The sequence below is a fragment of the Rattus norvegicus genome, chromosome 11 (genome assembly GCF_021556685.1).
Source record: "Rattus norvegicus strain SHRSP/BbbUtx chromosome 11, alternate assembly SHRSP_T2T, whole genome shotgun sequence".
NCBI classification, from domain to species: Eukaryota; Metazoa; Chordata; class Mammalia; order Rodentia; family Muridae; genus Rattus; species Rattus norvegicus.
In genome coordinates, this window is record NC_141544.1 from 64612130 (window position 1) to 64637537 (window position 25408).

The following is a 25408-nucleotide window of genomic DNA, read 5'->3' on the forward strand; positions in this document are numbered from 1 at the left end:
ATAGCTTAAAATGTTTTATTAAGTATATATAATATTACAGGGTAATATTTACACAGTTATTATTTTAAATAAAAAAGTATCTTGGCAAAGATTGCAGGTATTCAAAGCTTCAAACAGTGATAAATTGATTTAATACATAAAAAAAAAACCTTTAAGGGTAACACAGCTGTAAAACAACTTTGGTCTTTAAATCACTGCAAAAAAAAGGATACAGACAAAAAGCATACCTTTAATTGCTATGCAAAAAGGCCCCCAGGAGAGTTCCTTGCGCATAGCAACACTGGAGTTCTCTTACAATTTAGAATGGCTAATGGATATTTATATGATGTGGGAACTAATTCTCAACAATGGCTTTCTGTAAATAATGCTCTGTTTAATAAAAATAAAAAGCGTTTCTCTCTTCCATCCACACAAGATCCCGACAGTGAAAAACACTGAAGAGCCCACCAATCCCACCGATGCTGTCTTACAGAGATGCTTGGTAAAAAGGCCTTTTCTTTCCCCTCAAACACTAGATTTATGAAAAATTCAGCACTAAACATTCGTAATGAAGGGCAGCCAAAGTTCAAGGCAGGGCGATTTCCTGGCTACTGCTCATCTCTGTACAGTTACCTTGGATTATCTCTGCTAGCCACTGGAGATGGCGAAACAAGACCGCCAGTGGGTTGTGGCAGTTAAGAGAGTTTTGAAAACTCTCGTCTCTAAATAAACTGTCAATTAATTACAGTAAAAAGGCAAAGGGTTGCCAGACATTTCCCCCCCCCCTCCAGTTCTCAACAACAGGCAAATGCAGGCGCTTAGATTCACATGTATCCTCTGGTGGCCATATTTGAATACCCATTGTAAGACAAGATAAACCTAGGCGATGATATACAGCTGAACTCTTACTAACGCGACGATTACAGCAGAGTGAATGCACCGCTTTGTAAAGCCAAGTACAATTTGGTCACTCTATTGACTACAACATCCCGAAAGAAAGTCTATTATGATACAGCCCCGTGACTTTTAATCAGATATTCTCAACGATTTAAACAGACCAGACTTGCAGTTTTCAGGTGAACTGTCACCTTTTGTAATTTGCAAAGCATGTGAAATCTGACAGAAGAGAAAGAAAAAAAAAAAGAAAAAAAGAAACTCTAGCTCACCGATTAAAAAGAGAAATTTAAGTGCAGGCAACTTTTGCCATCAAACTTCGGCACTGAGTTATCTAAATACTCAGAACACGGAGGGCAGAAAGGGAGGCAGCGTCTTTGCTGTGGAAGGAATCTTAAAGTCCAGTGAGAAGAGTAAGACCAGAAAAACCCCCCCAACAAACAAAGAGAAAACCCCACCAAGCTAAGCAGAGATCCATGAAGCACCAGGAAGGGTAAGTGAGAGATGAGGCCCCCAGACAGATGGGGATGACCATAAAAGACAGCCATAAGGGAGGAGGGGTGGGCACAACACTCTGAAAAGGAAGGAAAACGGGATCCAGCCATGAAGGCCTGGGAAAACTGTTGCAGAAAGTGATAAGTGGCACCGCTCTCTACTACTGTATACAGTGGAGAGCAGACAATAAAGAGAAACCGAAGACAGGATATGACAGCAGAAATCAGAATCGGGGAGAGAAAAAGCACATCGTGGGACAAAACAGGTGCGTGGTGCCCACCGTACTGTTAGAGATTTAAATCGGATGGCACGAGAACCAGGAGCCACTGCGGGTTTGATTTAAAGAGGGTGAACTGGCCCAATAATGCCCAGGCAGAAGGACTCTTGCCACTGCCACCCCTTGTACAGAGAAGCTGAGTATTAGGAGCAAGAGTTGAGTTCGTCTTGTGTTTCCCTGGCTACCGCTGATTGGGGGCTGTCTAGGGCACTCGGTGTCTCAAGTGGCAGGCAGCAAAGAGAACATGACAGCTGGTTAAGACCCAAGACTGAACCCCGAGCAGAGGGGCGTTGACCACGTATTAAAAGGTACAGCTTTAGTTCGAAAAAAAAAAAAAGAAAAGAAAAAATTATTGACTATAAAGATTTTCACACCTGACTTTCCTAATAGAGGACGAGAAAAACTGAAACTGTTCCAAGTCCACCTGCTTTTTTTGCTCTCTCCATCAAAACTGAGTTTAAGCAACCAACAATGAGCAGAGTGTAAATATTTCCAGGAACTAAAAGCATCAGGAGCTGTCAGGTTTGTATAAAGGCGTTCAGCTCCTCCACAATACGCTAGTATTTGCGACAGCTACGAAATCGGGGAGGAAACCTACTTTTCTTTGAGAAGCACTATCCTGGTACCGTGGTCAGCTTTCTGAGAGGCCTCAGCAGGTCTTAAGTTTAGGTTTGCCACAGACAAACCATTTGGTCCCCACATGAAAGATGACAAAAAATTTGGCATACGAGAGGCACATGGAAACATTCAGTGGACTAAGGAGAAATAACTGTTAGTAATAATGCAAATACAGATACGAATGCCTTTATTACACAGACAGGAAAAATCCCTGGTGGTTTTTCAGAGGGCACTGGTGAGCAGTCATAAAAGCTTGGCACATTACCTAGTTTTAAAGAGCTCGAATATTTGCATCAAATATAATGCCACCCAATAAGGACCTTTGTTTTGTTTTTTTTTTTAATGTATTCACTAAAAGCACAAAGTTAGCATCCGCTCTTGTATAGATGCCTCACTTTTGTCCGTACAGAAGATGCCTGTGCCTACTTATACATGTGCACATACAAACACGCCCACAAACGAGGTAAAAAACAAGTGCTAATAATCTAAAAGTACTCCATGCGGTCACAACTGTCAGGACGTTGGTTTTCTTCTAACTGGGTAGGGAGTGTGGTAGTTTTGTTTTACTTTTCAAACTTAGGGGAAGAGGAGGAGGAGGAGGAGGAGGAGGCGGCAGGAGGCAGGAGGCAGGAGGCAGGAGGCAGGAGGCAGGATACAAGGAGGAAGGTGATGTGTGTTTAGCATGCAACAAAGAGACAACAGGCATAAAACCCCCTCCCCGGGCCTTGCTAGGGCTGACGGAGACATATGTCGCCATGCAGGAGACGCATAGTTCAGATTTCAGTCTTGCTTTGTCATGCCTCCGATCAGAAAACATGGGAAGAAACACTAGATTTTTTTTTTTTTTTGCCTTTAAACCAGAGGTCTGGAATACATATGTTACAACCATAGCTATTTTATTTTTTTTTTGAAGAGTTTGAGCACAGTGCTTTGAGAATAAGTCTGGCTCCTTTCTGCAACTGACAAAATTGTGTCACAGGATCATGTTTAAAGGGGAGGAAAGGTACTGTATCTTGAAACACAAATCAAAGTAGCAGGACGGGACAGGGTGCAAAGGGTTGTGTGCAAAAAGGAAAACCACATCTGTAAAAAAAAAAGTATTCAAAACCTGGGTGCGCTGTATGTCAAAGGGGGTGTGTGTGAACGATGGCAACGCCCAAGAATGAAGACAACAGGGCCATCAACATCATAGCACACAGAGGGGCCACACGGGGTTTGCCCAACCACATTCATTTTTGTACTTCAGTCTCTGTCACTAAGACCCAGAAGTGGCAGTCTTGTTATTCAGCTAGCAGCATGAGTGGCAAAGCTGCTGGGAACCTGAGTTTACTAAGGCTTGCTGGATACCCCTGTTTCTCGTAGGTATCTCTAGGTAACTAACCCGAAGGTTAGTGCTTGGCGAGTCTCTCTGGGAATCGATTTAAACTCAGTGTTCAGAGACTCAAGGATCTAACAAGCATCATTCTTGGAAGTTGCCCCTGAAACTTTTGCCCCTAGTTGAGTAGAAACAATAGAAAAATGGATTTCGATTGGTTACACAGCACATCATATATTTTTTATTACGTAAATTACAGCTGCTTTAATATAAACTTAACTGTAATATTCATTTATGGTTCAATGACTTTTTTCAGAGATGAAAGTCAGTCACTGTTGTGTGTTCCTTCCAGCTGTGAGTTGTGAAGGCCATGGTGCTCAGACAACTGAATTCTTCCACTTCTGACTTTCAAGTTACAGTCCATCACTTCCCTTCAGTTATTCTGGAAAACAGAAACATCGACTTTTTGTCACTACTCACGCCTACTTCCTATGCATTAAGACACGATCTGTTTCTAAAACTCAAAACTCTTTCAGACATATTATATCAAAGAATAATGAAAATGTATCTGTAAAGGTCACAGACAGAAATCAGGCAAATCATTAGCCTTTTCAGTTTGGTAAGTCAAATGCCAATGGCATGGGAAAATAAAATCAACATAGACTGATAATCTTGGCTTCCTGGGTAAGCTCAACAGACGGGAAGAGATGTTGATTTTTCAAAGCAGAGGTTATTGATCCGAGAATAATATTCTATCATGTTCGCTCTAGATTTACAGCATTCAGTTAATATAATGAAGCAGACCTGTGATCTGGCATAGGTAAAGGGGAAGTCCTTGGGGAGGCACCCTGAACTTGGTTCAAGGTGACATGCATGTCATGAGTCCAGAGTGGACAGCAGAAGACACTGCCCATAACAAACATTTAAAAACCAAACTGTGATCTGCTAAATGTGGACAAAACTCAGGGCATTTTCAAGGTCATTACAAACTTCATGTGCTACACAAACACGTTAAAAAAAAAAAAAACAAAAGAAACAAAGTAATGGTTCTTTATGGTATCTCCTGAAACGGTGACTTAAAAAAGAAAGCCACATTTTAAAGAAAATTAACCAGGAGGCACTGAAGGTTTCCACACTGGTTTTCTGCAAACGGAGAAAAGTCTATTTATTTATTTATTTATTTTTATCCGCTTACAGAAACTTGACACCACAGTCGGTAGGAGGAAAGAACACAATAGTTGAGAAACAAGACACAGAGGGCAAACATGATGAAACCATGCCAGGAACGCTGGCAGCGTTTACATTTGTTCCCGCTATAAACAATATTTTTAGGTAGCAGCAGCTTGTGTAGCAAAACACACATTTAAAAACTACGACGAAAGCCTGTAACCATGGGACCATTCTGGACTTCCCGTTAAGCCAGAGCCTGTTTTAAATTTAGCTTAGCCAACACATGATCGAAGTGTTTTTAATCTTGTGCAGAAGTTAATTGTGCTCTGGGGAAGGAGGCCTTTGTTATAGAGGTGAATAGGCAGGTCACAGACTTTACAGCAGTACAGTATGAAGCAAAGCCTACGTGAGAAAGGGTCAGTTCCAAGTACTGAGGGCAGAAAGGTAGTTTTGAAAATAGAATAAAAATACAAACAGAGTTACTAAATGCCACTGCGGCTGGAGAATTATAGCACATTAAGGTTAAAGAATATATTAAGGTGGAAAAAAAGTCACAGACTTCTTTGGGAAGAATTAACAAGTACATGTGTAGGTCATATTCAGGAAACATGTGTTGGCTGTTGTTGAGAAAAGAGGGAAAAGCTGGAGGTGGGGTGAGGAGTAAAGAAATCTCTTCTCTTTAATCCTTCCCCACATGGTTGGGTCCTGGAAAAGCAGATATAACGCCCCCAGTGTGAATGCAACAAAGATCTCTCCACGAGTATAAAAGAAACTCTGTCCAGGTGAGACAAACATGCCAGAATTTCTGCACATCTTAGGCAAGGCATTTTAAACATCCGGGCAACAGGAGCTCGACCTGAAGCGTGTGTACCAAACGCAGCAACTGCTCTACTGAGGAACCAGTAGGTTCCCGTTCATGAGACCCTACGCGTCCTGTTCTTCTACCTACAGAAAAATGACAGTGTCACAGGTAAAAGAAAGAACAAGACACCAAACTGGATCTAAGGGGCAAACATCAAGAAACTTGGACATTCGTGACTGACGGTGTCTCTGTCGTTTCTTAAAAAGTTGTAATTTCAAGAAGCTCTTTGCTTTCTTTGCTAACGCCCACGTGTCAACCAGTGCCCGATCGAGTGTAGATGTTGAACTTACCGTCATTCATCATCCCTTTCGACTCTTTAAACGCTGAGGATTAGTAACAAGCAGGCGGGCAGTCAGAAGGCATGTTAGTAAGATTTCACAGTTAGAAATAATCTCAAAATAAACAGATACGAGACAACACAGCACCAAGTATCCCTTAGCTAAACAGCTAGACTCATTTGAGGCTATCATTCAGTGCAAAGCAATTTCTATGGCTCCCACCCACCGTATCCACAAAAGCAAACAGACTTGCTGGGGAATACACATCTAGATTTACATAGAAAGGAAGTGACACATTTTGGTATCACTCCATCGTGGTGGCCTGTTTTTTTTTTCCCCCTAAAACTGACAAATTAGAAATCAGAAGCCACAGAGATGTTTCTTTACTAAGGGTGTGGCATTTCATCTTGTCCCCTTGCCCAGATGTCACTCGGTATAGCACAGGACAGCGCGAACAACACAAAAGCAATACTACCAATTTCTGATGAAGAGTCAAGAAAGAATCCAGAGATCAAGGCAAGAGAAGATATGAGGCAGACAGCAAGCACACAAATAAAACTCCCAAGCTAGCGTCTTCCCAGGAGATTGATGGGCATGCCAATTAACGTCTTTGAGGATCGTTTCAAATTATAATCTGCTAATAGACCAAGATTGCTAAGCTTATAATAATCACATACCGTTAAGGGGTTCCTCTACAGCTTTCTGGAAAATATTTAAAAATTCATTCATATAAAATATACATTACTTTATGTCCTTTATGCTAAAACTTACAGTATCATTGAACCTGTATTGTGAGTAGAGAATCCTATGGTCTAAAAGCAAAATAATAACCATATTGTTCTCTCAGTATTTTTTTCTGTGACTAATTCCCCACTCCACCCACCATTCTCAGTTCAAGAAATCCTTACAAAAGTATTAGTGTACAAGCATGCAAATTGCAGTAACAGATAGAAAAAATTGCAGTAACAGAAAATACGGTTAAGAGATGGTAGCAAAGCGGAATCATTTTCAGATCATGCAAATTGAACTCAGTAACAGCAAGAAAACTGTTAGGATTTAATGGTCCATTGCTTAGGTTATCTCTAAGAGGCACTAGGGAAACTGCTAGCTGCTGGTGGCTAACAGCTATGACACCAGTCTCCTCAGAATAAAAGGCAGAGGTGAATTCACACACTCTGCCCAAGTCTGTCTTTTGGGTGTGTCCTTAGAGGCTGCCAGATTTATCTGTCAGTCGCTATGTACAGGAAGCTGAGTACAATATAGACCCCTTCAGATCTTAATTCCGTGTAAGTTTATATGGTTTCTTACACATTTCCTCCTGGATTTGCTCTTTTTCTTAGAATTTTCCCAAAGGCCTTATGAAGTTATTCAAATACAATGAAACCTTTAGGAAATAAAAATACTGATAAAATGGTAGGTAGGTCACTACTTGGGATGGATCTCTTCAACAACACATACCCTACAGACTATACTTATTAGTGAAGTCAATTTAACAGAAACTTCTCTTCCCGAATGCCATCCTTGAAACCGTCAACTCTATGAAATCACATCCCACAAATCCAGTAGATGGGGAGACATACTGGAATCAGCTTCCTTCTGATGGAGGAGATAATTATATTACTCCTCATAGATTCCGACTATAGGAAGGGAGTATAATCGTACAAGGACACTTCTCCTATCTCACCGGTAAGTCTCACGACACAACCAGACCTATTCATGTGCAGGCCCTGAAATGACTTCAGCAGTGTCTTAATTTGATGTCACATTAAACAGAGAACCAAAGAGCCCAACATCCCAATCACCAACGCCTCATTTTAATTCACCAGACAACTGCCCTTAATTCATTTAATAAACCCGTACTTACCCTAGGAGGTTGTATAGTCCGCTGGTTGGAAGCTGTTATAAAGAAAAACATAAATGCAACCAATGAAATATATGGAGCAATACAATGTTTAACTTTAAGATAACATGTTCAGGTCTAAAACCAGAAGGTGCTACATACTCCAGTGCAGGAGTTCGAGCTTTGGCGATCTACTGAAAACTACAGAGGACTCTTGATTAAATGCACTGACAGGAGAAAAGGAAGCACAATGATGCCCACAGCAAGTAAAAAACAGAGACTCACTCATGCTCGAACGCCTCTCTCAAGTCAGATACCTGTTCTATCCCATGTTGAAAAGATGCTGTCAACTACTCTGTTCTAACAGGTTCCATCGCTCTCTACTTTTCAGCTGGCATGGACGGAATGGGGCAATGAGGAATTCTCCCTTGAGAGCATCTCTCTTAACACACTCTCCTTTTTCCTCACTCAGCAGCCCTTTCCTCCTCTCTCTCATATCTCCAGTCCTCAAAGCTCTAGGCAGCTAGCAAGCTGCAACACAGCACGACTCCCTCAATTCCCCCTCCTGGGAGGTTAGAGCTCCCCCAGACAGCTAATTTCTGACCAAACCAGGACCTCCTCCTCTGTGTATTCCTCCCTGGCATCTTTTTTCTTTTTCTTTTTCTTTTCTTTCTTTTTTTTTCTGCTTCTGCACAGATTAGCTAATGAAGACACAAGAATAGAGGGCAGGAACTAAATGACGGAGGGAAAAGAACATCAGATTGGTTAAAAAGAAAACAAGAAAGAAAACTTCCTTACAAAACCAGTCCAGCAGCCTCTTGCTCTTCCCCTCTTCTCCTATCTCCTCTTTTCCTCTCCCCCGCCCCTTTGTCCCCATGCCCTTCCTCCCTCCCCCCGTCTCTCTCCACAAGCTCATGGCCAGCCTCTACTCTTCTACTTTCTCTCTCTCTGCCTTTCTCTGCCCCTAGTACCCTCTTAACTCCCTTCCCCATGTTCTGAATAAACTCTATTCTATACTAAAAAAAAAACCAGTCCAGGAAGTCACAGAGCAAGCTCAGCAGGTCTTAACATACAGCCAGTGTCCTGAAGACAGGAAAACATGACCAGAGACATTTTCTCAAGAACTCAGTATTCTTTTCCTAGGCAAAATTTCCTACTCCACCCATCTCAGCTTAAGAAATCCAAGCTTCTCATTAAAAAAAAAAAAAAAGACAAAAACAGGATAAGCATTCCGAGAGCCACAGCAGAATGCACAATGTAGTTTTAAGATAGGAGGCAAAGCAGAATAATTTCCAAGTCATTTTGGACCGCTGAGAAACAGTGTGAGGACTTATAGGATTCCACAGAAACCCAGCTGGCCAGCATACAAAGGCACACCCAAGACAGCCAAGTTCCCCTACCCTGCCCACGCAGACTCAGCACGCCTCTAAAGCTAATGAAGAACAGGCTTTCTCCAACAGGAAAACTGCAACCAACGGACCAGAAATATCACATTACCACTAGAATTAGAAGAGGTTAAACAAAATAACTAGAAACCTAGGGATAGGAGGAACAGGTTTAAAAGGAAAACAGAAAGTAGGTGAGGAAGAATTTGGAGTTAGAGCTAAGGGTAGGAAAGAAGGAAGCAGCTATGAAATCTGTCACACAGTTAAGCAGGAGACTGGGAACAAAACATAGTCATTCTTGAGTTATGTAAATTGAACTCAATAATTAAGTAAACGCTCGGCTATAAATGAGGTATTTACACCACCCCCCACTGAACACTGGGGAAGAAGGCAGAAGACAGAAAACAGAGCTACATATCTGCTATCTTCTGCTACACACATTCTAACCACGAACCCAATGCAACACACTTGCCTACAGTATACCTAAACAAGAATGGGCCTTTCAGGATCCAGGCTCTGATGGGGAGGAACCCAAGGGGCCTGGGTCCCTACCATCAAAGGAATGGCCAATGATCGGTTCTGAGCACTGGAGAGGCATTCCCTCAGTTGAATAAATACTCATGAACCTGTCAGGCTCCAGCAGACAGTTCCAAACTCATGGTCACATAGATGGTCCTGGTTAAACCAACTGGGTCTTAGAACGAGAGTAACTCATGAATACAGCAAAGAGATTTGCAGGGAGGAGAGTGGGTTGCTGGGGTGCTGAGGAAAAGGGTGTGTGGAGAGTGACAGTAATCGGAATGTATTATATGTGTGTGTGTGTGTGTGTGTGTGTGCCCAAAAATGTCGAAGGGCATATTCAGTGACAAAAGACTGAGAAAGCACGGTAGCGTGAGCACAAATTCAAAAGTAGAAAAAACTGTGTTTAATTAAGAGTCACGTGGGGAAGCCAGATGTGTGCTGCTCTCAACCTTGCTCAGAGAGGTTTCTGTTTGTAGTTGTTTGTTAGTGGTGAATGCTACTGTCAGGAGCCAAAGTGCCAAGAGCCAGGGACTAGATGCTCAGCCATAGATGGACCCTCTATCTCCATCCATGGCCCAGTGAACATCTCAGAAGACTGAAGAGAAAGCTGGAGGGTGGAGAGGAGAGCTAAGAAACGCTGCCTTCTGGACACGAAGTCACTCACAGACACACCCAACTCACAGCAGATGCAGTTGTTTACACAAGAACTGTACAAGATCTGGCCAACCAAAATTCCAGCACAGTTGGGGAGGGCTCCATCTCTAGATAAAGAGCTCTTGGCAGGTGATGGCTGATGAGGGAGAGAGAGATCAGTTTTCTCTGGGGAGGTGGCTCCATTAATTGGACTCTGGAGACTATCATTATCATCATTATGATTATTGGCAAAAATACTGCCTATGCACATGTGGTCAGCATTAATTGGACTCAGGAGACTATCAGTTATTATTATTATTATTATTATTATTATTATTATTATTATTTTAAGTGATAAAAAAAGACATGGAGTCAGGAGGAAAATGAGTTAATGGATCCCAGGGAGAGTTGGAGGTAAATAGTTTGGGGTCAACACATATTGTATACATATACAAGCATTTCAAAGGGTAAATAAAAACCAATAACCATAATTTTTATAAAATTTGGAGTCATTGTTTTATGTTTATTACAATTATATGTACACACACACACACACACACACACACACACACACACACACAGAGTTTAAATGAAGCCGTGCTACTTGGGGTGACAATACTTCTCCCAAAAGCAATAGACCATGTACCAAAACCCCACTATGAGGCACGAGAAACCTTTGTAGCTGTTGATCAGGGGAGTTCCAGGACTCCCCAAACAATGTAGCCTATTGCCATGGTCCTTGGTTACCCCCCTCAAAATGGAAGGGGTATTCTTTTCTATTCTTGAACACACTTTGGACACAGGACTTGGAGGAATAAAGCTAGATCAATCTGGAAGTGTCTTTTTTAAAGACTCGATCTCAGGGTACAGAAAGGAGCTCTGAGAGCTGCCAAGGCAGCAAAGCGAACAACGTTCCTGCCTAGCTGTAAGAGTCACCGATCCTGGGGTTGGGGATTTAGCTCAGTGGTAGAGCGCTTGCCTAGCAAGTGCAAGGCCCTGAGTTCGGTCCCCAGCTCCAAAAAAAAAAAAAAGAAAAAAAAAAAAAAGAGTCACGGATCCTAGGAAGGACTGTAACAGCAAGGTACACCCAGAGGCACGATCAGTGCACGTCTACACTGAGGGTAGCTAGCAGCTGTCTAATTAGACGTAAGGACTGATCAACAAGAGGGAATTCATACTGGACATGGCTAATCCTAGCCAACTACCTGTGGCTGGAGAGCCCAAGGACCCAGAAGAGAACCTACTGTTGCTTCTTCACCTAAAGCGGACCTGTGTTCTAAAAGCTTATCCTTATACTCACAGATGGGTGTAGTTCCCACTTTCTTTCTGAAGCAAATGGAGATGATCACAGAAACAACTGGTCAATATGCAGAAGACAACTGACCGTTGGGGCGCCTAACCAAAACTGATTAAGCTACAAAATAATCCCTATGCCTACAGTTTGCGTATAGCTTAGCAACGTTACAGAAGAGGGGGGCGGGAAGCCTGTTAAAACCAATTGACCAGGATGCGTGCTGCAGCACTGTGTGATGTACACGACTCCTCTAGAGTGCCTTTTGTGGTAGGGAAGCTGCCCCCATGACATCTCAACACTAATGACAGCGCCGGTTGTCATGATAATGTGGGTGGGGGAAATCTCACAAGGTCCCGCCCCTCAATGAAGAGTTGCAGGCAACTTATGACTACTGAGAGGAGGATCAGTCAGTCTTCTCTGGGGATGAACCTCCTGTAGATGACTGAATCCCAAGGACTCAGTCACAGACACATATGTGTGGGCAACCCTAAATGAACTCAGCAGGTTGTGCTTACAAATTTGCATATATATATGTGTGTGTGTGTGTGTGTGTGTGTGTGTATATATATATATATATATATATATATATATATATATATATATATAATGAGGCCATGAATTTGAGGCAGTGCACCAAAAGAGGAGAGGCAGGGCAGAAATGATATAAATACAGTATTCATATAAAATAAGAGTATTATTTAAAGAGAGAGGGCAATGCATCCTAAAGATAACTCCTTGGCTTTTGGTGGTCTGCACTGCTAAAATTATACCACTAAAACGTTCTGATCTGAGGATGACTAAATAGCAATTAATCTTCCCTACTGGTGTCTTTGAGAATTAAATCAATTGAAACTTCTTTTTCTTCAAAAAAAAAATCACTGGTAACTGCAAGATTTCAGAGTATCAATTTTCCTCAAGAAATTTGTTGATGTAAGAAGGTCCATTGAATTAAAGCTCACTATTTAGAAAAGAATGAGGAAGCAAACCACCCCACACACGACAACAGTGTTTGACTCTGATAAATATATAAATATTTCAGCAGAGATTCTCTCCAGGCTGTTCCAACTTTATTCACTGACCACTAGTGATGGGTGTATCCTGGGACAAACACACGGCGTATTACTGCCCAGTCCTACACTTTGTATTATACATACGCCTGACTACTAAAAGTGAAATATAAATTAAATTTTGAAAAATAAAATAGGGACCTAATGGTGAGGGTGAGAGAGTTACTAATGACTGTAGGGTCGGATGCCAGGGACCAAAAAGGACAGCAGAGCAAACCAATGCTGGTTGTTGAGAGCAATGAGATGGTTCAGGTGTGCTGTGTCCTACCAACACCTAAGCCACATGATGTCCTATCCTGTGAAGCCAGTTATGCACCGGGCCACAGGAGCTCTGTGTGTCTCTGAGAGCCACGGATGGCTTTAAATGAGTGACCTTCATTGTGGTGGCGCTCTGGGAGGGTTTGTTTCTCAAATCCAAGCAAAAAGGCGACCTCTATTCAAAGTGGTAGAGAGTGAAGTAAGGGGAGGGATACCACACCCAGCAGGCTCCCCAGTGAACTAAGCTGAGTTAGAACACGGTGACCATCAAGACACTGTCTCCACAACGCTCCTCAAGAACCATGCCCTACATGTAAGTTTTGTAAAGCAAGGGAGCTATCTAAATTTTTGATTGGTGATACAAAGTGTTCTTGTGTAGCGGTTTCCTCTGAGATTAAAACCGCCTTAGGCATAAGGAGTGGGAAAAAAAATGCTCCTGGAAGCCCTTGAAACTGACCAGATTCACTGAGCTCGTCCCTCTCCCAGTTTATAGTCACTCTCAGACAAGATGTGCGGCCTAGAAGAGACTCAGACCAGACAAGCGGCCTAGAAAAACAGATCATCTGAGCTGCCTGGAAGAAGCTCAGAGCAACTGTACTGTCTGCATGGGACACCCCAACCTGCTGAGCTGCCTGAAGGCTGGGTAGGGTTCTAGTTTTCACCGGCCTTTTGCCACCCATGCTAGAGTGGGCTTTTGGTAATGCCAGTGCTCCTGTAAGTAACCCCAATAGAACTCACTGGATCCCCAAGTTGGATTTTGGGGTTATCCGTGTGCTTTGACCTGTCACTGTTTTCCTATATGGGAAATCTTTTCATCTCCTCAGGAATACTGCATACAACAAGGGTCTGAGATAACATTTCAGAGTTATATTCATGTTCATAAATGTATTCACCGTAAGTGATTCTAGGGGGCGCTGTGTTGTGCTAGCCTCCTCTCCACTAGCAGTAGATGGCTGCTAAGTTCCCCCTTTCAAGCTAATGTGGCCAGCTCATTCTGAAACAGAACTATAGGAACAGCGGCTATGAGGGTCACTAGTCAGTCACCATCCTGAGGTGTTACAGAACTAAGTGTACGGGAGTTAAGTTTACCTGGGTTAATTCTCTCTGATGGTGATATAAGCCATGTGATAAACAAAGGGCGTGATTGGTCTGTTGCTATCATGTGTCCTGAGCCTGGGCTTCCATAGTCAACTTTTTTTGTTTCTTCCGAACTCAAAACTCCAAAGCTTTAAGCATTCCACACGTGCTTACTTACAGTCTTGCAATGACTCCTGGTATATGTTGCTCTCACTCTACAATACCTGACTACACTCCATAAATGTGTTTTCAGGCTTTCGACTTCTCGGGAACAATTTTTCTAGTGATTTATAGACGGCTTGCAAACACGGACAAGAAAAGCTGTGTGAATAATTACACACACAGTCTATGCGTGCTTCTGGATCGTCTCAGAGAACCTGAGACGCTGTGGCAGAACGCAGTCCTGACTCCCAGCAGAGCCGCTGTGCCTTGCCCTTGCACGGCACCAAGCAGTAAAGGCTTTAAAAACAAACCACCCCTGTGCCACACAGAGAATGACTCCAGTTGCCCTGTGCAGGAACAAGCGCTGCTACAGTGAGTACAGTTAGCTTCTGTTAATCTTCCCTATGTGCTCGGATTAAGTTATAATTTTCTGACTTCATACAATTAAAATCCCTCTCCTAAGAAAAAAAAGCGTAATACAATTCAAAAATTATACTTTGCTATGTAGAAAGCAAACGTTAAAATCATTATCCCTTAAAATTGCAATTAAGGCTACAAATTTAAACTCAGAAATAATGAAAAGCATAGAAGTTGTGATTACCCCAGGGATATTGACTAACTTTTAGAAAGAGAACGTTTTCAAACAAAGTTTCTGTAAATTTTATTGCATTTAAATCAGAAGTCACCCATTTCTACAAAGGCGTCTGCAGTGAGCAGGACTTATTTTGGAAGCACGGCTTTCCCTCTCTGATAAGAATGCTCAAATTTGCAACCTTAATGCTATGGATGTTTAGATTTAAGCAGTCAGAACACATAAGCCCGACACATTCATTGTCCTAGTCTACCACCATTTCTCAAGAGCAGTCGTCCTGTACCTTTTCTTCTTGCCTTTCAACTGACCGAAGGTGTCTCTCTCCACTCTGGTGTCAGACAAGTGGACGTGAAAAGTTAATTTAGGATAGGCTCAATAAAACCGTACTACATTCTTATATTACATATAGTCTATTTATCTAGCAAATCATCATAAAAACACCTCGGGTACTTTGATTTCGCTTTCACTCCGCTTGAATGTAACTCGGTACCATGGACAATGACTGTGGCTTTATGAGCGTCACAGAGATATAAGCCATGGAGGAAGTTCGAGATCAGAGGCAGAAGGCAGCCACTGGACCAATGGCAGTGCTCGTGGTAGGTATACAGAACAGAACTCTTGATGGGGACAAAAGGATGCATTCCAGATACAGAGGGAAAAGTTAAGAGCTGAGAGCTGACCGTCAGCCAGAGACACCTAAGCCCACTGCATCGGAGCTGTGTGAATACTACAGGTCACACACTGTTCTTAGCATTCATGGGAGCAACGAAATCAGCGGTGTCAGCTCCCAAGTCCAGACACAGGCTGATTGGAAGACTAACAAAAATAGAACATGCATCCGAATTCAAGGCAACGGAGTCAGCTCTGGGACACCAGCCGGCTACAGATGTCTTAGCTATGCTTTATGTGGTACAAAGTCAGGAAAACTCCGTAAGGAGCAACTAATACTTATGAACACACAAGCTAAAGGCAGCTGGACTTTGGAGATGTTTACATAATGACATTAAAGAGAAAAGAATATATATATATATACACATGTTTATTTATTTATATGTATAAATAAATAATAGATCAAATTTCATGATCAGAGATTAAGAAATAAAGTTCAGAAATAAAGGTGAAAAACTTTTTGAAAATCTTATGAAATACTATGAAAAATTTGCTAACCATCCTATTTGACTTCTTGTACTCATTTTTAGAAGAAGTTCTTCTAAGTGCACATTGGAAATACTGATTTGTTTCAATGACATAACTTTTGGGTTTCTTCTTCCATGATGAAGAGTGTGCTAGGTTTCATAAAAATAACAAACTACTCCTTTTAAGGGAGAGTCATAAATCTCACGGCTGGGGTCAGGTGTGGCTTAGGCAAGGACCCACTAAAAGCACTCACCTATGTCTATACATGTTCATAATAAGAATGCAGAGACCCCATATTTGAGATTGACAGTTTAAGCACCAAATGGTGAACCCAAGTCCACGCTTTCTAAAAGCTGGTGTTAAAGGCAGTAAAATCTTGAGTTTAAAGGTCTCTTTTAATATACTGGGTTTTTCACTAGAAACGTTTTAAAGAAGTGCACTAGATGACAGGCTTTAATTTTCAGTTCCTCTCTCTGGAGGGGTGTCTGTGTATGCAAGCAGTGTATATACAAAGACCAAAGGGGCAAAGGACTCCCCAAGAGGAACCTGAGACATGAATGGACCTTTCATACTAATTAACTTGGAGCCTCCAAAGGTATCTTCTTACGCTTATAAAAACCTTTCTATCTCCTAACACGCCGAGCCATTTTCTTTCTTAGTTTGTAACTAAAACTGCATAAATCCGCCTGGCTTCTCCCTCTTTAACTGGATATATTTTTGTATATATTTTGTATATATATTGTATATTTTTTTTTCAATTTTGGAGACATCAAGAGATTTCTACCCTCAGCTGGAGGGATGCACTAAATTCATTTTCCAAATATCTGAAACGCTTTGCGGAGGCTTAAAAAGTAAGATTAACTTACCGACAAACTTCATATAAACTAGTCCAAGTAATTCTGCTAGAGCTATGATTCCCAAACCTGAAATCAAAAGGGGGCCGTGCACTGGTTCACAAGCTGCAGAAACAAATGAAATATTGTTAGAAATGCATATAAAATGCATGTAAAGAAATCTCGATTCAGAGCAATCAACAATAACTAATAAGATCAAGTATTTTTTTTTCTTTAGGTGTGGTAGATTCCCGACTCCAGACTTACATACTTGGCCAACAGTACTGCCACTGAGCTACACCCCAGCAACGCCAGCAGCAAGGACACTGTGTTTTAGTCTCGTGGCCAGTAAAACCTTTATCTACATGCACAACGGTATACAAATGCCTTTATTACTAGCTCACCAAAGTAGATTAATTATTAATAGGGAAAAGGCATTTTTAACATAATGTATTCTTACTGTACCAAGATTAGTGAAAAATCAAGTCAAGGTAAAGAGAAGGAAAAGTCAAAGGCGCCATTCAAGTAAGAGCCTGGTTATTTGACAAGTTTTCCCACAGATACAGGCGCATAGCTGGCTGAGAGCAGTCATCTCATAAGCTATATATAGGCAGGATTCTTGTAGAGTTGGGAAAAATACTATTTGTACTGGTGTGTGTGTGTGTGTGTGTGTGTGTGTGTGTGTGTGTGTGTCCCTGTGTGTATGGGGTGGGAGGTGTTGAAAAAGAAACACTGAAAATTCCAAATGCTGAAAAACATGTGGAGAAGCAAAATATCCCTCCCTGATGGTGTCACCAAACTGAGTTTGCCAGTTTACTACAAAAATTAACTGTACCTTACCATACAATGCAAAAATTACAGCCCTTGGTACTTCGCCAACTAGAGCTGAAAATTTATGTCCACAAAAACACATGCTCATTGATGTTTACAGTAGCTTTATTCATCTGTCATAAAAAGAGGAAAGCGACCAGGATGGCCCCTCAGTAGGTGAATGCAAAATACTAAACACATTATGGCAACAATATTTTCCAGCACTAATGAGCTATTAAGCTATAAAAAGACATGGAGGAAACTTGAGATTTATATTTGAAAATGAAGGCATGGAAAGGCACACACATAACCTCCGTATTGTGTGTAGACAAGATCTGTACCTTCCTTACAAGTAAAAATCTGGCTCTAAGGCGTTTTGAAAAACACAAAACTACGTGGAAAGTTAAAAAGATCAGTGGTGTCGGGAATCAGAGGTCAGGGGGAGGGACACGTGGACAAGAATAACATGGGGGGCAGGTTATTCCAGGTGAGATCACAACGGGCAGCATACATGTCCCTGCACATCTGTCACAGCCACAGACTGTACTGTACAACACTAGTTACCAAGCACCGCATAAGCTACTAATGTGAGGTGGGAATGATTGTCTCTATGTTGGTTCAGCCACTGCACCAGTGGGAAATGCTTAGGGAAGCTGTGTGTCTATGGGGAATAGAAAAAGGGGGGTGTACATGGTAACTCTGTACTTTCCACTGGGTTTTTCTATGAACCCACAAGTATTCTAACAGAAAATTCCACTGAGTTAAAAGAAGAAGAAGAAAGGAAGAGGAGGAGGAGGAAGAAGAGGAAGAGGTGGAGGAGAGGAGGAGGAGGAAGAGGAGGAGGAGGAGGAGGAGGAGGAGGAGAGAAAGTAAGAGCTCTAACTTAACTGAAACTCAGCTTCAGTTCAGAAACACAGAAGAGTGTGACTCACCCATGATGCAGAGACACATCCCGACCACAGCAAGGACATAGCCCAGCACTTGAGTGATCAATATGGCAATGGTGAAAGAGGTCATTCCAAAAGCTGGGGGAGGAAAAGGGCACAGCAGAAATGTGTTGAGATTCTGATGTTGCAATCAGTCCTGTGGCCGTTCGACTCACTCAGAGCTGGGCTGCAGTCCCTCGCCAGATGACGTGTTTCCCAGCTAACCTTCGCATGGGGATGTCAGCCCCAGACTCACACAATCTGCAAGCTTTTACTGTCTGGCATCTATCTGGGAGGAACTGGCGGTTTTTACTAAAATCCTGAAGCAATGTTGTTACATTTATAAGTTGCGCGGTATGAATGGCTTGTTATGCGTGGCTTCTACACATGCACACAACTGTTCCTGGGGGAGAGTACAAAACCTAGCACGCAGACATAACCTCTATACTCTATGGGGGGACAAGATCTGTGCCTTTCTAATGAACCTTTAAATGCAGCCTAGGGATTCGGTGCTCAATGAGACTCTTTAACAGTAACAAAAATATGACCTTGACTTATTTTTAAATGCACAAAAATAATATCGACTACAGTTAGAACAGCTACACAATTCAGTGTTACCAATGTTTCTGAAATCTGTGACTTATAATCCCACCTCACAGAACCAGTCTTTCTACTGCAAAGGTTTGCTAAAAGAGGGGGAAAAAAAAAGAGTGCTTCTAATAGTGACTTCCAGCTACAAAAATCCCCCAAAATTAGAACCTGCAATAGCTGTTAAAAATTATACACCATACTTCAAAATTATACTGAGGTCATCAAATATGTAAGAAAACTGCTTTCTACAAAATGATTTTTGAGAAGACCTAGCAACCTTAATTCATGGGAAATGTCACTAAGAGTACAAGGGACAATGGAATAACACAGCCTTTACCGAACTGTTAAACCATGAGAGAATGTTTTTACCAAGTATTTTTTTTTTAAGGAAAAAGGCAAAAATCAGATGGTAAGAGCAAAGACTCACCTGTCATAAACACATTGTACTGAAGCAGTATTAATATTCCTGTGGAGATTACAATGAGGCCAAGACCAGAAGCGTTCTTCACGGGCTTCTCTCCTGTTAGTCAATACATGTATTTAAGCTGTTTAATCTTACATACTTCTTCGTGAAGTTATATGCTTATTCTAGTAAATGTTTTAATCTCAGTGCTACCTTATTAAGCCGTTCACGGCTTAAAATGTCCTCCTCGAGTCCATACAAAGTAATTACTTCTTATTCTGTCATTTAAGGCCAAACTAAAGGATTCGTGTCTTAACATGCTGAGTCTTTGTTTTTCACTCTTTAACTGCCTTACGTAATTCCAGATGATAAACTTGACCTCACCTTCCACCATCCATTCATTCTCAGTATTCAGCCTGCCCCCTCCCCCCACAAGCCAAACCAGCTGCTCTTTCACATGGTCTCCTAATTTCTTCACTTCCCAGGGCCCTCACCATACACATGCTGCCAAATCTGTTCCAAAGCCCCTCCTCCTGTGCCGCAGTGTCCCCAAGAGCTGGTGGTGGCGCGATAGGGTCTGCCATGGAGAGCCCCAGGCTTGGCTTTCCCTCCCGACTTCTCCCTGCTTCTATTTCCCACTCACACTTCCCCCTCTCAGCTGCAATGACTACTTCAGACAGGCACAGCTCCTGTTCATGCCCACATCCACATCTTAACCAGGGAGCTTTGCATCCACAGTGGATGAACAGAGGCTCTGGGTATATCCCACCTTCCTGTAGGAATAGGTAATCCGACCTCACGTGTCAGAACAAATTTGTGGTGGACAAAGAAGATCTGACCTGAATTGAGTGAGTGCCTGAATACCTAGTTAGTGTCCTTGCAGAGGCGATCAGGGAGGCGGGCCTCATATGGACCCAGAGGACACAGAGATCAATCAGCAGGAGGCAGTGATGGGGGCTACTCTACTAGCTAAGCACTGTCTGTAAACCAGAAGCTACAACAGCAATGACAAGTCTTCTCCCCCAGGGTCCCCAGAGGGGGAATCAGCCCTTGAGAGAAAGAACTCAGACCACATCACTTGCCACAACCTGTCACAGGGGCCCTAAAACCCAATCCATGCCCCCCTAGCATGCTGGCTCGCGTCAACTCACAGCTTACCCGGGATGAAAAGGATGGCGCCAACAACCACGATGAGTGTGAGCGCCAGCCCGGCAACCAGCAGCAGAATGATTCTCTTATTCGTATGGCTGGACTTGTATTTGAGTGCTTAAGGGAAAAACAAAGGGTTACATAAGTCAGTGGCAAGTGATGCCATTTCTGTAACACACAATGTGAGACGGAAACTAACAACTGTCGGTGAGTGGGAAAACTCTCCTTACCCCCAGCCTCCTATCCCCATGTATTTCTCTAAGTCATGGCCATGCGGATGTGGATGCTGAAGGGGGAGCTGACAGTTTATTCCCGGCACTTTATACAATCAAACTACATACAAAAGTCCTTCTAACCTGAAGCGTCATTAAGCCGTTGCACGCCCCCCCCCCAAGCAGTCGATCTGTGCATAGAATGTGGCAGCATACCTGGACTCTGCGTATTAGATGCCAATCAGAGTCCCCCTTCCCTACCCAGCAATCAGTGTGCTCCAAGACACTTTCAATTTTCCACCGAGGAGCAAAATCACCCCAAATCCAGAACACAGCAGAGCACACACAATGCTGGTAAGACTTAGCTACATAGAGAGAAAAACGGAGGAAACAAATGTCCTTTTTGAAAACTCAGTAAGACAACTGGAAAATCTAGGTAATGTAATTTTAAAATGAGAACAGAACAAGCAATAAACAAGTCATATCCGTGTAGAATCCCAACCAAGAAAAATCCACAAATGTCTACTAAGTTGCTGAAATGAAAACACTGCCAGGGTTCAAGAGTATCCATGAAGGGCATCACTGGTCCTGATGCAGGCTCAGTCTCAGGTGCCGTTTCCTTCGCTGAGACAAAATGTTTCAAACTGGTAGTCTCACCACATTTTCTTTTGTTCTCTATTAACCTTGTTGTTTCGTTAATGATTGAAGTTTTTCTTTTTCATTAAAAAAAGGAAGGACCCACACCCTCGGATCCCGGCCCGCAGCAGCTCTCTGCTCCCAAACCCCGTGGGAGAGAGACCTCACCGCCTGGTCAGGTGGGCACTCCTAAGGCTGCAGAGCAGAGGAGACCACCAACACTGCCCACCCCTGCCCACATCCCTGGCCCAAGAGGCAACTGTATAAGGCCTCTGGGTTCCCGTAGGGGAGGGCCCAGGAGCGGCAGGACCCCTGCCTGAGACACCGCCGGAACCTGAAGGAAACAGACCGGATAAACAGTTCTCTGCACCCAAATCCCGTGGGAGGGAGAGCTGAACCTTCAGAGAGGCGGGCGCGCCTGGGAGGCCAGAAGAGACTGCACTCTGCGCACGTCCAGACGCCAGAGGAAAACACCAAATGCCATCTGGAACCCTGGTGCATGGAGGCTCCCGGAAAGAGCGGCGCAGATCTTCCCAGTTGCTGCCGCCTCGGAGAGGACTTAGGCAGTACCCCACGAGCAAACTTGAGCCTTGGAACCACAGGAAGGACCAACTTGTCCCCTGCAAGAAACCTGCCTGGTGAACTCAAGACACAGGCCCACAGGAACAGCTGAAGACCTGTAGAGAGGAAAAACTACACGCCCGAAAGCAGAACACTCTGTCCCCATAACTGGCTGAAAGAAAACAGGAAAACAGGTCTACAGCACTCCTGACACACAGGCTTATAGGACAGTCTAGCCACTGTCAGAAATAGCAGAACAAAGTAACACTAGAGATAATCTGATGGCAAGAGGCAAGCGCAGGAACCCAAGCAATAGAAACCAAGACTACATGGCATCATCGGAGCCCAATTCTCCCACCAAAATAAACATGGAATATCCAAACACACCAGAAAAGCAAGATCTAGTTTCAAAATCGTATTTGATCATGATGCTGGAGGACTTCAAGAAAGACGTGGAGAACTCCCTTAGAGAACAAGTAGAAGCCTACAGAGAGGAATCGCAAAAATGCCTGAAAGAATTCCAGGAAAACATAAATAAACAAGTAGAAACCCATAGAGAGGAGACACAAAAATCCCTGAAAGAATTCCAGGAAAACACAATCAAACAGTTGAAGGAATTAAAAATGGAAATAGAAGCAATCAAGAAAGAACACATGGAAACAACCCTGGACATAGAAAATCAAAAGAAAAGACGAGGAGCTGTAGATACAAGCTTCACCAACAGAATACAAGAGATGGAAGAGAGAATCTCGGGAGCAGAAGATTCCATAGAAATCATTGACTCAACTGTCAAAGATAATGTAAAGCAGAAAAAGCTACTGGTCCGAAACATACAGGAAATCCAGGACTCAATGAGAAGATCAAACCTAAGGATAATAGGTATAGAAGAGAGTGAAGACTCCCAGCTCAAAGGACCAGTAAATATCTTCAACAAAATCATAGAAGAAAACTTCCCTAACCTAAAAAAAGAGATACCCATAGGCATACAAGAAGCCTACAGAACTCCAAATAGATTGGACCAGAAAAGAAACACCTCCTGTCACATAATAGTCAAAACACCAAACGCACAAAATAAAGAAAGAATATTAAAAGCAGTAAGGGAAAAAGGTCAAGTAACATATAAAGGCAGACCTATCAGAATCACACCAGACTTTTCGCCAGAAACTATGAAGGCCAGGAGATCCTGGACAGATGTCATACAGACCCTAAGAGAACACAAATGCCAGCCCAGGTTACTGTATCCTGCAAAACTCTCAATTAACATAGATGGAGAAACCAAGATATTCCATGACAAAACCAAATTTACACAATATCTTTCTACAAATCCAGCACTACAAAGGATAATAAAGGGTAAAGCCCAACATAAGGAGGCAAGCTATACCCTAGAAGAAGCAAGAAACTAGTCGTCTTGGCAACAAAACAAAGAGAAGAAAAGCACACAAACATAACCTCACATCCAAATATGAATATAACAGGAAGCAATAATCACTATTCCTTAATATCTCTCAACATCAATGGCCTCAACTCCCCAATAAAAAGACATAGATTAACAAACTGGATACGCAATGAGGACCCTGCATTCTGCTGCCTACAGGAAACACACCTCAGAGACAAAGACAGACACTACCTCAGAGTGAAAGGCTGGAAAACAACTTTCCAAGCAAATGGTCAGAAGAAGCAAGCTGGAGTAGCCATTCTAATATCAAATAAAATCAATTTTCAATTAAAAGTCATCAAAAAAGATAAGGAAGGACACTTCATATTCATCAAAGGAAAAATCCACCAAGATGAACTCTCAATCCTCATCTTCGGTTGGTTTATATACAAGTGTGCAATTTCTAGGCTTGAAAGTAAAATGATGCTATCTGGTGCTGGATAGAGGAGCCTTATTTTTTATTATGGCAGCTTGCTATTTTTGTAACATGGTGATTTGGTTGAACACAATAAAGTACAGTAGTAACTGAAAAAAAAAAGAAATTCATAGACAAATGGTTGGAACTGGAAAATATCATCCTGAGTGAGGTAACCCAATCACAGAAAAACACATGGTATGCACTCATTGATAAGTGGCTATTAGCCCAAATGCTTGAATTACCCTAGATGCATAGAACACATGAAACTCAAGATGGATGATCAAAATGTGAATGCTTCACTCCTTCTTTAAAAGGGGGAACAAGAATACCCTTGGCAGGGAATAGAGAGGCAAAGATTAAAACAGAGACAGAAGGAACACCCATTCAGAGTCTGCCCCACATGTGGCCCATACATATACAGCCACCCAATTAGACAAGATGGATGAAGCAATGAAGTGCAGGCTGACAGGAGCCGGATGTAGATCTCTCCTGAGAGACACAGCCAGAATACAGCAAATACAAAGGTGAATGCCAGCAGCAAACCACTGAACTGAGAATAGGACCCCCGTTGAAGGAATCAGAGAAAGGACTGGAAGAGCTTGAAGGGGCTTGATACCCCTTATGAACAACAATGCCAAACAACTAGAGCTTCCAGGGACTAAGCCACTACCTAAGGACTATACATGGACTGACTCTGGACTCTGACCTCATAGGTAGCAATGAATATTCTAGTAAGATCACCAGTGGAAGGGGAAGCCCTTGGTCCTGCTAAGACTGAACCCCCAGTGAATGTGATTGTTGGGGGGAGGGTGGCAATGGGGGAAGTGTGGGGAGGGGAACATAAAGAAGGGGAGGGGGAGGGATTAGGGGGATGTTTGCCCGGAAACCGATAAAGGGAATAACATTCGAAATGTAAATAAGAAATACTCAAGTTAATAAAAAAAAAAGGTACAAAAAAAAAAAAAAGGAAGGAAGGAAAGCCATTAAAGGTTACCAGAAATAAGACTGAGGCACAGAGAGCTGCAGGGTGAGAGATAACATGCTTCTGGTGCCGCCTGCAAAATGACATCCTGTTTGCTGGCAACCAAGGGGCTGTGACGGTTTGGATCAGAAATGTTCCTCACAGGCTCAGGCACTCGGTGTGCTGTTGGGAACGGTAATGCAACTTCTATGTCATGGAGCCTTGCTGGAGGAAACAGGTCGCTAAAAGCAGGCTTTAAGAGTTTATATATCCCCCTTTCTTCTCCCCCTCCCCCTCCCCCCTTTCCTCTCCCCACCCCCACCTGCTTTGTGTTTAAAACTGAAGATGTGGGCTCTCTGCTTCATGGCTGCCATATTTTTCTGCCATTATGATCTTTCCCTCTAGAACCATAAGTCAAGATAAATATCTCTTTCTTCTTTAAACTGTTTTTGCTCGTGACATTTTATCACAGCCACAGAAAGTTACTAATACAGTTGGGAATTGTTTTAAATGTTGTATTTGGTTTTAATTTTGTTTTACTGAAACGATGAACAGGTTAAATACAACAAAATCAGGAAAATACTTAACGACCGTAATAAAACTCTATCATGGAGACAC

At 42.5% G+C, this 25408-nt stretch overlaps 1 protein-coding gene across 16 annotated transcripts in view; it reads right to left on the minus strand.

Moving 5' to 3' along the window:
• Position 1: 1 nt before the first annotated feature.
• The window catches only part of Cd47 (Cd47 molecule), a 63394-nt gene continuing 37987 nt past the window's right edge, over positions 2–25408 (minus strand). For 2 of the 16 annotated variants that reach the window (XR_015632724.1, XR_015632721.1), the window contains 9 exons: positions 20577–20684; positions 19443–19535; positions 18431–18523; positions 16722–16814; positions 15002–15046; positions 7753–7784; positions 6566–6590; positions 5901–5933; positions 3797–4020 (listed from right to left, as the gene is read on the minus strand). Coding sequence is in view for 8 of the 16 variants with exons in the window: in XM_087575982.1 (XP_087432108.1) it covers positions 4016–4020; positions 5901–5933; positions 6566–6590; positions 7753–7784; positions 16722–16814; positions 18431–18523; positions 19443–19535; positions 20577–20684 (482 nt within the window). In the remaining 8 variants the exon portion in view is untranslated. Of the gene's footprint in view, positions 4021–5900; positions 5934–6565; positions 6591–7752; positions 7785–15001; positions 15047–16721; positions 16815–18430; positions 18524–19442; positions 19536–20576; positions 20736–25408 lie in introns of all 16 variants that reach the window. The other 14 variants (XM_087575982.1, XM_087575978.1, XR_015632723.1 and 11 more) reach the window with 9 other exon arrangements.